The sequence below is a fragment of the Puma concolor genome, chromosome B4, assembly GCF_028749965.1.
Source record: "Puma concolor isolate L17-30 chromosome B4, mPumCon1.1.hap2, whole genome shotgun sequence".
NCBI lineage: Eukaryota > Metazoa > Chordata > Mammalia > Carnivora > Felidae > Puma > Puma concolor.
The window spans coordinates 74,639,896-74,654,062 of NC_141673.1; the positions used below are offsets into that span (position 1 = coordinate 74,639,896).

General features: G+C 38.7%; 1 protein-coding gene across 1 annotated transcript in view; it reads right to left on the reverse strand.

The window, feature by feature from the left end:
- MUC19 (mucin 19, oligomeric) overlaps positions 1-14,167 on the reverse strand; it is a 138,261-nt gene that overhangs the window by 19,598 nt on the left and 104,496 nt on the right. Inside the window, exons 48-62 of the mRNA XM_086715120.1 lie at positions 13,771-13,845; positions 13,202-13,255; positions 11,339-11,374; positions 9,446-9,499; positions 9,247-9,300; positions 8,301-8,354; positions 7,326-7,379; positions 6,887-6,940; positions 6,696-6,749; positions 5,905-5,973; positions 5,732-5,782; positions 3,906-3,950; positions 3,618-3,671; positions 3,331-3,470; positions 2,213-2,507 (exon numbers count right to left, since the gene is read on the reverse strand). Coding sequence (XP_086571246.1) covers positions 2,213-2,507; positions 3,331-3,470; positions 3,618-3,671; positions 3,906-3,950; positions 5,732-5,782; positions 5,905-5,973; positions 6,696-6,749; positions 6,887-6,940; positions 7,326-7,379; positions 8,301-8,354; positions 9,247-9,300; positions 9,446-9,499; positions 11,339-11,374; positions 13,202-13,255; positions 13,771-13,845 — 1,143 coding nt within the window. The remainder of the gene's footprint in view (positions 1-2,212; positions 2,508-3,330; positions 3,471-3,617; positions 3,672-3,905; positions 3,951-5,731; positions 5,783-5,904; positions 5,974-6,695; positions 6,750-6,886; positions 6,941-7,325; positions 7,380-8,300; positions 8,355-9,246; positions 9,301-9,445; positions 9,500-11,338; positions 11,375-13,201; positions 13,256-13,770; positions 13,846-14,167) is intronic.

Here is a 14,167-nt window from a genome sequence, read left to right on the forward strand (position 1 = left end):
TGAAAAGTGGCAAGGTTAGGAAGCTTATGAACTCACCTGTGTTAATTTCAATTCCTGTGCTTCCACTGCCTCCAGGGGGTGTTGTAGCTTCTAAGACAGAGGAAAGGTAGAAAAAATGTGAGGTGAAGAGGATTTAATGTTTTTTTAAAATATGATTTATTGTCAAATTAGCTTACATAAAACACCCAGTGCTCATCCCAACAAGTGCCCTTCTCAATGCCCATCACCCACTTTCCCCTCTCCCCAACCCTCCATCATCCCTCAGTTCTCTGTATTTAAGAGTCTCTTATGGTTTGCCTCCCTCCCTCTCTATTTGTAACTGTTTTTTTCCCCTTCCCTTCCCCCATGGTCTTCTGTTAAGTTTCTCAAGATCCACATATGAGTGAAAACATATGTTATCTGTCTTTCTCTGACTGACTTATTTTGAGGATTTAGTGTTCTGAGGCAAGTTAATTATGTACTTTTCTGGGCCACTGTACCATGAAAGATACTTTACTACTAGAAGTTTTCCTGTGGAAGACTCTCTTCAGCTGGCTGGCTCACCTGTATTTGAACTCCCTGGTGCAAGTGTAGTGCCAGAAGATACCTTAGGGGTACCTACAACAAGAAGGGTGGCTTTTCCCCTCATGGAGTTGGGGGTGGGAATTCTGTTTATCTTGTGGGCCTTTTCAACCGGTGATAAATTATTTCTGTTCTCTTATGCATAGTTTTATTCCCAAATCAAATAAAGATAGAAATTCCTCAACAGAGAAGTCCCCTTTTCTGAGATTTAATGGCAGAAAAACAAGGGTATTCATATTCTGCCTCTTGTTCTTCTGATCCGCTTCCCACCAGAGCCACCTAATGTGCTTCCAGTTCCTTTATTTATGGATACTTCCGTAGTAGCTCTTATGAGAATGAAAATTTTTAAAACTTAATCATGAAGGTAGATAGTTACTGGGATAACCACTGCACATTTCAGTTACTTCTATGCTCAAAGAAGAACATAATGAATAGAGATAAATTTTCTGTGTTCGTTGTGGCCTTCTGTTTACCTGAAATAAAACACTCTGCCACCATCTTTCCATCAGCTAATATCATGGTGATACTTAAGATGACAAATAGAAAAAGAAAACTCCCTAGACAATTATCACTTTCACTCTCATATTCAGGGAGGTATATATGGAGGCTGGACCATGAAAATGAAGATATTTCAAAAATCTGTCCCAACTGATTCAAAATCAAGTAAAAAACGAAAACACTGTTGATCTTAGATGTAAGTTCCTTAAAAGCCCCTCCTCAAGAAATTATCCTACTAAGAAACAAAAAAGTAATTTATAATCAACCAAAGTCCCCCCTGCCACACAAACACACCTGCACCCACACACACTAATTTCCATCTGTTTCCTAACGGACTCTAGTAGTAGTATGGCTTCTAGAAGAAGAAAAGAAGAAACAGATAAAGGTTGGGTATTTAGGAAGTAAAGAAAATATGGTGCGGTGCTCTTACATGAGAAGATCCATGTGAAAGACATTTTTTCACCTTATTTTTAGGAAAGATGCTTTCTTCCCAGCTTGTTAACCTACCAGTATGGGAACTTCCAGGTGCAACAGTTGTACTCGAGGCCACACCAATGGTACCTGAAATAAGAATGTCATGGGATCATCACAGAGAATGTTCTGCATTGAGGCAATCTGAGTATAAAGTAAGTGTATATTTCCAGGGCCATATCTTCAGTTATATTACACATGGACAACTCCAGGAAGGACCATTCATAGAGACTATTTTGTCCATATGGAAGCTCTATGAGCATGCCTTTCTGCTCCTGGATTGAATCGTGTAATTTTTCCCATGTATCAATTATTTCATTCATTCAAAAATATTTATTGAGCCTGTTTAATACTAGAAATTCACCAATAAATAAAATAAATGAAGACTTTTTTTCCCTTAAGAAGTCTATCTTCTAGTAGGCTTACTTAGCAAATATTACACTATTTTCAACTGGGAACAGAAGAGTTTTTCACCATGTTTACCTGTTTTACTTTTAGCGACTTGATTGATACTCCAGAGGTAGTTCTTAATGGTTGAAAGTAGGAAAAATATTTTGAGTATGTTATCACTTTAATCAACCTCGAGGCAACCAGTCATTAAGCAACTTAGAGTTTAAAGTTCAAGATAAAAAGTCAAATGGGAGGCAAAAAATTTCTACTTTCATTTTAGTCATCTACTTGCCTGAGATAGAAGCTTTTGGGACAGTGTTGACTCCTGCCGATTCTGCAATAACATCAATCATGTCCAGTGGGTTAATCTTCCAGGAAATTACTACTACCACCACCCTATTCAGAAATCCACACCACATGGCCAGGCACTGGAAAAGGGTTGTCCAGAAACCAGCAGAGGAGTCTGAATCAATAGCACCATTGGCCTGGGTGTGCGATGGAGGACCTGCCCTTCCTGTATAACAATCTTTCTGATCCAGAGGCAAACTCATGATCGTAATCAATGGCAATGCTAACATCTGGCACTCCTAATTCTCAATGATTTCATCACAGGGTCTCTGATGCTTTCTAAGGAAGCTTTGGCCTCTGGAAACAAAAAATTAGGAAAGTAGAAAGTATGTTTGGGGTGACATATTTCTGCTTGATGTTAGACAAGGAATGATTGCCTCTGAATACATTCACTTACCAACACTGGATCTTCCAGATTTAATAGTTGTGCCAGAGACTACTCCACTGGTACCTAGAATCGCAAAAGGGAAGGGATTGATATGTTATTTCCTTTACATTAAAAGAAAAGCTAAGAAGAAAAATGTTACAAGCTTCTTTTAATTCATAGAAGGCTTATTCTAGGGTTCCTCATATATCTTTTCACAAGAACATTTCTTTCCAAAAGAAAAAAAAAAAGCTGTTTCACATTATAATTCTCATTCTGAATATTGGTAAATATCAGGGAGATATTCACATTTTCTCATGCTTACATGTTTGAATGTCAGAGATCTGGCTACCTGGTATGGTAGTCTGGACTCCTGAGGAGGAGAAAAGAGATGGGGGTGGGGAGAGATATTCTGCCTTATATAAACTTAGGGATGATTAGGGTAAACCGTTAACACACTGGAATTTGGAGGTTTAGATAAAGACTTCCATAGGTCAGAAATCATTCTGTGTTTATTTCAGCCAATTTAAATTACTAGAAGGAATTCACAAAAAAAGGGAGAACTTTCTGGTGCTATTTGCAATACCAATGGAGAAATCCCATCATATCTTCAGACTTAGAGCAATGAAACTCAGTGCTGGAATTTATAGATTTTCAAAAAGATTTTTATCCCTACTATTAAACCTATTTTGACTCACTTGCAATGCCCCTAAATTAAATGCAAACTCTCCAAAGGAAAGCCGAGACAGTCCTAAATCTGTTGACCCCCAAATCATGGGCTCTTCATGCTCACCTGTTTGGGCTCCAGTTCCAGTCATTTCTGTGGAAGTTGTGGCCTCTGAAGAAAGAAATAGGAGAATGATGAAATCTGGGAATTTGAAATATTGGGAAAATATATTGTGCTATTTCTTTATTATAACAGCCCTGAAAGCGAGATCATGACATCTGAGATTAAATAAGCAAAATTTCTTCCTTGTTAACCTACCTGTGTTAGAACTTCCAGATGTAATGGTTGTTCCAGACAATTCTCCAGTGGTACCTAAATTGCAAAAAGGTAAACAGAGTAGTAGAGCATTTCACACTCCTAGTTCATCTTAGAATCATTAATGTGGCCCTAAAGCACTGAAGCTCCTTCCTGAAGACTATGAATAAAATTGAAAATGAACAACTTCACAGCACTGTTATTTCTCAGGTCAAACTGGGATGGATGTGTTGCTATGGATTTCCCTTTCACTATGTGGTAAAAAGAAGCAGGTCTTTAAATCACCCTTACCTGCCTCACTTCCAGGAACATATCCACCTGTTGTGCCAGAGGTGCCTAAGGATGGGATTAAGCATGGTTTTAATTTTTATAAGTAGTAACCTTTGATTGTAACTTGGAGCATTTTGATAATCAGTTGTCTTTATGAAGCTTTCTAGTGAAAAAGGATAGAAAATAAATAATAAGCATCATGTATACGAGAGAGATGATAGGAAGTGGCAAGCCCTGGGGAGAAGGTAAACTAGGTAAGGAGGATTAGGAGGATTGGGGGTTAGGATATATTCAATATGCACTCATACCTTTCTTCAGAAAAACAAAACAAATAAACAACAACAACAACAAAAAACACCTCTGTGAGTCAGAACATAGAGGACAGCCTAGGCTTATAATTCCAAGCTGAATAACTTGAATATACTCTCATTGGTATACTACAATATTGTTAGAGGAGGTCATTGAAAGGACATGAATGTCAATTGACCTATGAGCTGGACTCTGGAAATGGGAGTATGGGATGTATGTTCTGCCTACATTTCCACAGCTGGAGCCATTTTCAAGGAAGCAGCCTTGAGAGAGAAATGTGTCATTGAGACCATCTGGATGGTATAGAGTGACTGAACCCACTTAAGATTTCCACATCAGCTTTTAAGATTCTGGTGGTGGGTGCAGAGATCTACTCATCTTGCGGCCACCCAGGACAAGGCTCGGTAAGTTCCCTTATTACACCTGCCATCTACCAATCCAGACTGGCCTGCTTCTTTCTTCCGTTCTCTTCGCTGTTTGTGTACAGGGCCAGGCTCAGACTTTACCTGGGAAGCTCCCTGGTTTTGCAAACCAACAAATAGGGCCACAGGGAAAATGTAGGACCCTTTCTCACACTCCCTCCCATTTTCATGCTTAACCCAAACAGAGAAATAATGAGAGACTTAGGCCTCCACTGAAAAGCTCACTGCCTGGCAGTACTCCTTGGGTGATCTCGCTCCTTCCTGTGAAAGTTGTGGCTTCTAACAGAAGAAAAAGGAAAAAGAAAATGTAAAGGCTAGGGACACATGGGTGGCTCAGTCGGTTAAGCATCAGATTTGGCTCCGGTCATGATATGGTTGGGAGTTCAAGTCCCACCTCAGGCTCTGTGCAGACAGCTCAGAGCCTGGAGCCTGCTTTGGATTCTGTGTCTCCCTCTCTCTGCTCCTCCCACACATGACCTCCTTCTCTCTCTCTCTCTCTCTCTCTCTCTCTCTCTGTCTCACACACACACACACACACACACACACACACACACAAATAAATAAATAAACATTAAAAAAAGTAAAGACTTGGAGTGTGCACAGGACATTCAGGTATAATACGTCCTAGGTATATATCCTGTGTATAACTGTCAGGTAATGGACCCCATAATGCCCTGATGAAGGCTCCTTAGAGCACAAAGAGGAAAAATTAAAGTGTCTGAACAGAATTTATTGATGTCAAATATTGAACAACTGCTAAATTTTTCACCAGTCTGCTAAATATGGAACATCCAAAGAGTTTTGATATATATTTTCTTACTCTTTAATTTTTTTTAATGTTTATTCATTTTTTAGAGAGAGACAGAGCATAAGTTGGGGGGGGGTGGTGGCAGAGAGAAGGAGACACAGAATCTGAAGCCAGCTCCAGGCTCTGAGCTGTCAGCACAGAGTCTGGTGCAAGGCTCAAACTCACAAACCATGAGATCGTGACCTAAGCCGAAGTTAGATGCTTAACCGACTGAGCTACCCAGGCACCCCAAGAGCTTTGATATATTTCAGTTAGGACCTTTTACTGAAGTTATTAGAAAGTACCATTAGTGCCTTAACAGCGCTCACCTGTGATGATCCTCATTCGTGTTCCACTTTCTCCCACAGAAGTTGTGGCTTCTGAGAGAAGAAAACAGGAGTTGATTGGAAACTATTTAAGGACCACAGAAAGGAGCGTGTAGAGGAGACATCTAATTTGTGGGAGGACATGTGGAAGATTCCCTGTTGTCTTGTTGCCTCACCTGTAATAGAACTGCCAGGGGCAACAGTTGTACCAGGGGCTACCCCAGTGGTGCCTGAAACACAAAGGTCTGAAGTCATCACAGTGATTCATGTTTATCTCCTGAATACCTGTCTCTAGAAGGAAATCTGGATGTATCTCATATCAAGGGGCCCTTTCACTGCTTCCTGATGAAAGTGAGAATCATATACCTTTCCTGTGACCTATATCATTAAAAAAGCAATCAAAATAATAATTTTTCCAAGTTGAGGCAACCTCCTCAAACATCCCATGATTTCAAAACAGAGAATAAGGTGGCTTTCTTCCAAGTGTTCACCTGTCACACTCCCAGTTGCTTGGCCTCCCGGTACTGCAGTGGTGCCTACCGTAAGACGAAACAAAAAAAAAAAAAAAAAAAAAAAGAATTTCCCAAGGAAAATACTGAGCATCAATACTGTTTCTTTGAATAAGAAAATCTTTATATAGGACAGGCCTATTTAGGAATTCACATCATTTTCACTTCTTCCCAGGTGTATAATACTCCTCAGCTCCCCCTGACATCTTAGTGATATATAAGCCATCACAGGAGAAACCTATCATACGGTTTACATCACCAGCATATCTCTAAAAAATAGCCACTGTGAGGCTAGATGCTAGTGTTAAGAGCTCTTCCATATATTAAATATGTGAAATCTAAGAAAATGCTGAAAATAAATACAAACTACTCTGTAGGAGAGCACACCTCCCAACAGGTGACTTCAGGGAGAGCCATAATTCACACTAAACCCCAAACTGTAAGCTAATTATTCTCACTGCATCTGGATCCAGTTCCAGAAGTACCACTGCCTTCTGTTAAAGTTGTGGCCTCTGAGGGAAGAAAATGATGAACGATGAGGTCTGAGGATTTGGGATATTAGGGAAAGAATTATGTTGATATTTTTCAGAGCAGGTCTACTAACTATATTATGAGGTTAAATATGGAGATTTATTTCTTATTAACCTACCTGTGTGGGAACTTCCAGATATAATAGTTATCCCAGAGATTTCCTCTGTAAGACCTAAAAGAAGAAAAATAAAGGGATCAACACAGCATTATCCCCCTGATCAATATGGCGTTGAACCACTGGAAGACCTTTCCTGAGGATCTTTGTTTCTGAAGGAAATGAACCATCAATTACTTCCCACAATTTCTTTTCCTGACCCACCTACTAATCCTTGTTCTACTGGAGTTGCCTTTCCATACATCCCACTGAAAGCAGAAGGAGACCTTATGTCACCCTCCCAGTTTCTCTTCCAGCCCCTGGACTCCCAGGAGTGAGAGGTGACTAAAAGAATAAAAAGGCAGATGATCAATTATTTGAGGTGTTTGGGTAGTCAGATGTTTAAAATAGCACTCCTTAACTCTAACACTCTCATATGATGAGTTTATTTAGTCCATTATACCTGGCTTGGAACTCTGTGAACTTCTACCAGCTCCAGGTGAAATCATGGTGGTACCTATTAAAGCAAATAGAGTGAAGCTTTAAAGTAAGTATACATTTTATCATTAGTATTTATAGACATCTCTTTTTTTAAATTTTTTTTTCAACGTTTATTTATTTTTGGGACAGAGAGAGACAGAGCATGAACGGGGGAGGGGCAGAGAGAGAGGGAGACACAGAATCGGAAACAGGCTCCAGGCTCTGAGCCATCAGCCCAGAGCCTGACGCGGGGCTCGAACTCCCAGACCGCGAGATCGTGACCTGGCTGAAGTTGGACCCTTAACCGACTGCGCCACCCAGGCGCCCCTATAGACATCTCTTATGTGCAATATTGTTTTTGGCCCTTGAATGTATCAGTGAGCAGGATATTCAAAGATCCCTCCCTTGATGCAGCTTATATTCTAGCAACTGGAAACCATCAGTGAACAATCAACAGGACAAATAACACAGTGTGACAGATATTAGGAAGTGGTATGGGAAAACAGCAAACTATGTAAAAGCTCTGGGGCTTTGGAAGGCAGGGGCTGACCAGCATGTTGCCTTCATCTTTGCTATCCAAAGACTAGCTCTGCAACACTGGGCATCTGGAAATCCATATGGAGATATCTTGAGGCTATGGAATTTCTAGGCAGGCCCAGGTGTGTGACTCTTGGCATGTTATGTTTCCCAGATGAAATGCAAGGCTCTTTCCCAGGTCAGGTGTTCACGGTAGCCACACAAACAGATTTGATAAAACCCCCAAAGCCTCACACTAAAACAGCTCACTTCCTAGAAGTTCTGTTTGGGTGGTCCCACTTCCTCCTGTGGAATTCGTGGCCTCTGATAGGGAAAAGGAAGGAAGGAAGGAGTAAAGACTAGGGTGTGGGAAAGTACACACTGTGCTGTTGTCAGAATCTATCATCCAATGGCCCAATTTTGCATGTATTTTCAGACTTACCTGTGCTGTAATTTCCAGGTTCCACAGTTTTCTCAGGGACTATACCAGTAGTACCTAAAACAAAAAAGGGGCAGCAGTCACTCAGTTCAATTGCTTGTCCACTATGGGATTTAAATAGGAATCTAAAGTTTACATATAGCAGTAAACTATAACCCCGAGACTTTGAATTCCAAGAACTAATTCATATATACCCCGTGTAATATTTCTTTCTACAATAATTTTACTGAGAAAGTTCTCGACTATCATGTCCCTTTCTTTGGGAGGAGAGATAGGAAGTTTCCCTCCACATTACCTGTCCATCTGTCATTAGTTTGACTTCATGATGGTCTACTGAAGGTTCTTGTAAGCTCAGGAGATAAGGAGGCAATGTAATGACTGTCCTGTCCTTTTTTCTGAATTTGCTTTATATAACATATATAAATAGTGTAGATTTTTTTCAGAAAACTGTTTTTTATATCAATTCTTAGCATTTTATTTTTTTTTAATATGAAATTGATTGTCAAATTGGTTTCCATACAACACCCGGTGCTCATCCCAACAGGTGCCCTCCTCAATACTCATCACCCACCCTGTCCTCCCTCCCACCCCCCATCAACCCTCAGATTATTCTCAGTTTTTAAGAGTCTTTTATGGTTTGGCTCTCTCCCTCTTTAACTTTTCTTTTCCTTTCCCTACCCCATGGTCTTCTGTTAAGTTTCTCAGGATCCGCATAAGAGTGAAAACTTATGGTATCTGTCTTTCTCTGTATGACTTATTTCACTTAGCATAACACTCTCCAGTTCCATCCACATTGCTACAAGTGGTCATATTTCATTCTTTCTCATTGCCAAGTAATATTCCATTGTGTATATAAACCACAATTTCTTTATTCATTCATCAGTTGGTGCTCAGAAGACTGTTTTAAGAAGTTATTATGAAGTGCAGGTATTAGATTAGCAGCACTCACCTGTGGCTATTCCAACTCTGGTTGTTTCATTTTCTCCTAGGAAAGTTGTGGCCTCTGATGGAGAGGAGGAAAGAGTTAATTGGAGAATATTTAGGGTCATGGAAAAGATAGATGGCACTCCTGCAAAGACTAATACCAGAGGAAACATCTAACTTATGGGAGGACATGTGGAAAGTTCCCTACCATCTTGTTGACTCACCTGTGTTAGAATTTCCAGGGACAACAGTTATGCCAGGGGCTACCCTAGTGGTGCCTGAAACAAAGGAACAGCAGTGCTCATGTTTCTTTCCTAAAAACATGCCTCTAAAAGTAACCCAAGTATATCTTCTTTATATCTAACTGGCTCACTCTCTGGCCCTTCTCTGATGATGAGCCCTATGTATTTTCTTTTTACCATTTTATTACAAAGCCAGAGTCACAATGTTGTCAACCTAAGATAACTTTTCCAGAATTCTATGTCTCGTCACGCTCACCTGTTTTACTCTCAGTGACGATTTGCTGATGCTACAGTGGTACCTGCTGTGGAGTGGCAACAGAAGGTATGAGTGTGCTCAGAACCCCAGACATTGGGAAAATATCTCACTCTTCATTGCTTTCTTGTGAAAAGCAAACATCTATCTATATAGGGCAGACATGTCTCCAGGGTCCATGTAGCTCTTCTCCATTTCTCCACAATAGAAAGTTTTCGTACCCTTCCCTCTTCAAATGCTTATAAGGTTTATAATTCCACAGGAAATAATTCTCAGAATAATTAGTACAATCATCCCATCTTCAGGGATTACAGCTAAGATGGTGGACTCTGTTATTAGTAGCTTTTCAGGAAAAAAAAGTTCAAAACTGAAAAAGAACTAGTTGGCCAAATGTGCAATATTAATAAGGTAAATATGGACTGCTCCCCAGAAACCCTCTCTCTCTCTAGGCTCTCCTACAAATGCCATAATTAGTGGTAACAAGAAGACAGGAACTGGTCCCTCTCACCTGTTCTGAATCCACCTCCACTGGTGCCAACACTTTCTGTGGAAGTTGTGACCTCTTGAGGGAAGAAATGGAACAGTAAGTTCTGGGTGTTTGGGTGGTTGGAAAGAGATATTTTGTATTATTTAATCACCACAATCCTACAAAAAGCTTCATGTCCAGAGTGTCCAAACAGATGGCTTTCTTGTTATTTCAACTTTAACCTGTCTTGGGAATGCCTGTTTTAACAGATTTCTCTGGTAGTAGGCACTGAGTGGCTCACTGAGTGATACATGTTGAATGGTCCTTAATCAACAAAGGGAGAATCTAATGGATCAAGTGGATAAGTATTGAAATCAAACACTTCATTAGATAAGGACCCCAAAGGAATTTTATATCAGTGAATGAAATAAGACAAAAAAAGCCTGTCTTCAAGGAGCTAACATTTGAACGTACGTACTGAAAGAATGTAAATAAGAGCAATTGAGAAAAAGTGAGATGTTCTAAAGATTAAACTTCTTTTAAAACTGCTAAGTCTAAAAAGAGATACCAGGATGCAATAAAAGCTAAAAATTTTCATGGAAAGGATAGGTGATAAATAACACTAATAAGCTGAGAAAAAAAGCTGCCTTTTTTTAATAAGGGGCATATTTCAGAGTTATTTTCATTTATTTGATTGATTTTGCACATTTGTACACAACTGGTGTAGAATTTAACTATTATGTAAGGGAATCAATATGACTTTGTTATGATTTAAGAAGGCATAAGAATAGAAAAATCAAAAGCCCTATGCTACCAGAATCTAATTTGAAGTTCATGTTTTATTAATCTGATAAAATTGAGATTTCTATTATATTCTCTAGTCTAGTTACTGCAATACCAATTTTTTCCAAATGCACATTTATAATTTCATATTTTCTCACCTGTTACTGCAAGCTATTTTGACGTCACTAAAACTTAAACTATATTTATAAATGCACATTTTTAATTTTTCATGAAAAGATTAATTTATATTAGATTATAATTTGGGAAGAATATCACAGTCTCTTATATATTTTTCAGTGTCCAAATGGAAAACATAAAAATGCTGAAGCCACATCCTACAGAGCATGTTTTTGTCATTTTAATGTTGACTTACCTACAATTAATACTGGTGGAATTCTCTTATCTGAGCCTAAAAAAGGAAAGATTAAATTCATGTTTCCATTAAAGAATATACTTGAATTCCATTTTTTTTTAAAAAAAATATTTTTTTCAACATTTATTTATTTTTGGGACAGAGAGAGACAGAGCATGAACGGGGGAGGGGCAGAGAGAGAGGGAGACACAGAATCGGAAACAGGCTCCAGGCTCTGAGCCATCAGCCCAGAGCCCGACGCGGGGCTCGAACTCCCGGACCGCGAGATCGTGACCTGGCTGAAGTCGGACACTTAACCGACTGCGCCACCCAGGCGCCCCTTGAATTCCATTTTTAAAAATCACTTTGGTGCTTCACCTGCCATCATATATAATTTTTTTATTAAAAAACAGAGGTATGGTATTTTCATAGAGGCTGATGTTAGAAATTGAAGTCAGAGTGTGAGATCACTTGGGAGAGAAGCTGCGAAGTGCTCTGTAAGGAATCACCTATGAATTACAAATTATCAAACTGAAAGCAAAACCATTGCCTTTTTCCCAAGTAAAATATTTACACAAATGTAATTCTTGTTTGCTGCCATTTAATAAAGATTAAGGTGTTGAATTTGGAAAATGCAAAAGTACTATTGTCAATAACAATAAAGTACATACTATGTCCAATAGTCACATCCTAGTAGCCATGATATTAATTTATAATATAATTATGGTGTTCAATATATAATTTGAAACATTTCAATTTATTTACATTTACATAGCCATAGATTGAATAAAGAATAACTATAAATTTAATCTGAATCAAATTATTGAACTATTTTCTAGTGACTAGTTTGTAAAATAAATTTATATAAGTCATCTTTGTAAAAGTAGTTAGAATAAGTGTAGCATAATACTTTACAAGAAAAAAAGCATAAACAATCTTTTCCTTAAATAATGGACAATTTCATCATGAATAGCTAGGTTCGGTGAGATAACCTACAAACAGAAATAATGCCTTTCTCAAGTACTATAATATATTACTAGTCCAAAATTTAAATACTAATGTGCTATCGTCTTTAATACATTTTCATTTACTGTTAAGAAAAATAATTGCCCCATACGTTGGAATGATTGTAAAAAGAAATGAAGTGATAAAGTTTTTATTTATAAAGCAATAGTATTATAGTTTTTGCCAATGTTTTAGAATTGACAAATGCCACAGTTTGTCATTATATATAAAATTTTAACCCCCTTTTTAGTACCTGCTGCTGTAGCTTGGAAATGGAGAAAATTTGAGCTTTATAAATATTAAAAGCAAGGTCTTATTGATGGATCATCAAAGAACATTTTATATTTGCCTTACAGGAGGATGGACATTGTGGGTAGGAGCACAGTCTTTGGAGTCAGTATAGAATGGATTAAAATATTGGCTCCAATATTTGATTTGCTGTAGAATATGAACAAATTTAGGTCATATCTTTTTTTTTTTAACGTTTATTTATTTTTGAGACAGAGAGAGACAGAGCATGAACGGGGCAGGGTCAGAGAGAGAGGGAGACACAGAATCTGAAACAGGCTCCAGGCTTTGAGCAGTCAGCACAGAGCCCGAAGCGGGGCTTGAACTCATGGACCTCGAGATCGTGACCTGAGCCGAAGTCCGAGGCTTAACTGACTGAGCCACCCAGGCGCCCCTAGGTAGTATCTTTTCTAAGTTCCCCATGAGTAAAACGAGATAACAAAATTTATTCTAATAGTTAAATGAGAGAATATATTTAAGGACACTATAATTATGTAACTGGAATTATTACTAACTATTTTGCCATTTCTAATTAGCCAATAAGCATGAAAAGTGTAAAAAAAAAAAATCTGACATCCCCTGCTTACTTACCAGTAGTGGAACTTTCTGGTGCAATTGTTGAGCCAGGGGCAGCTTCTGTGAAACCTGAAATTAAAATGAAAAGTAATGGGTCGCCTGTGTAACCCAGTCAGTTAAGCAGCTGACTCTTGATTTTGGCTCAGGTCATGATCTCACGATTGGTGAGTTCAAGCTCCTAGTCTGGCTCTGAGCTGACAGTACAGAGTCTGCTTGGGATTCTTTCTCTCCCTCTCTCTGCCCCTCCCCTGCTCATGATCACCTGTGCTCTCTCTCTTCCTCTCTCTCTCTCAAAAATAAATAAACGTTTTAAAAATTAAAAAAACCCAGAAAGTCATGAGCAGTGTTCTTATTTTATGGGGACACTACCTGGACATTTAACAATGTAACTACTTTGAGTTCAGGTGTTACAGTTCCAGTACCTGGTGTAAACACACCTAACAAAATATAAGGTCCTAAATGCCAGATGACTTGGATCTGATTTTCTGATTTCTACTCAAAATACACTAATATTCATCATTAGATTTATCAGGAAACCTTATTTTGTGTTACAACCTGGGCCAACACCTTCCCTTCCCACTCGCCTGATTTTCCAGGTGTGGTTAAACTGGTTATGCTTTCACCTGATTCGGTTTCTCCATATGGTTCTTCAGTTGTACCTGATTAATGAGATAATTGAAAATTATCTTTATGTGTTTCATTTTAGGAAAAACAAACCTACCACTATTTAAGTATATTTAAAATTTAGATGTTAATACTAAACCTAGAATATCTCTTAATCTTTTCTCCAAATATTTGGTGCTTGATTAATATAACAAACTCATTATCATGATGAGTCTAAGCTACACTTGCATTGGAATACCAACAGATACCTGGGTAAGGCTTGACTGCTTGTTTCCCAGCAGTGGTGGTTATAGAGCCTGATGCTCCAGCTGTGCTTCCCCTGTCTGAACCTGTTGTAGCTCCCACTGACACTCTGGT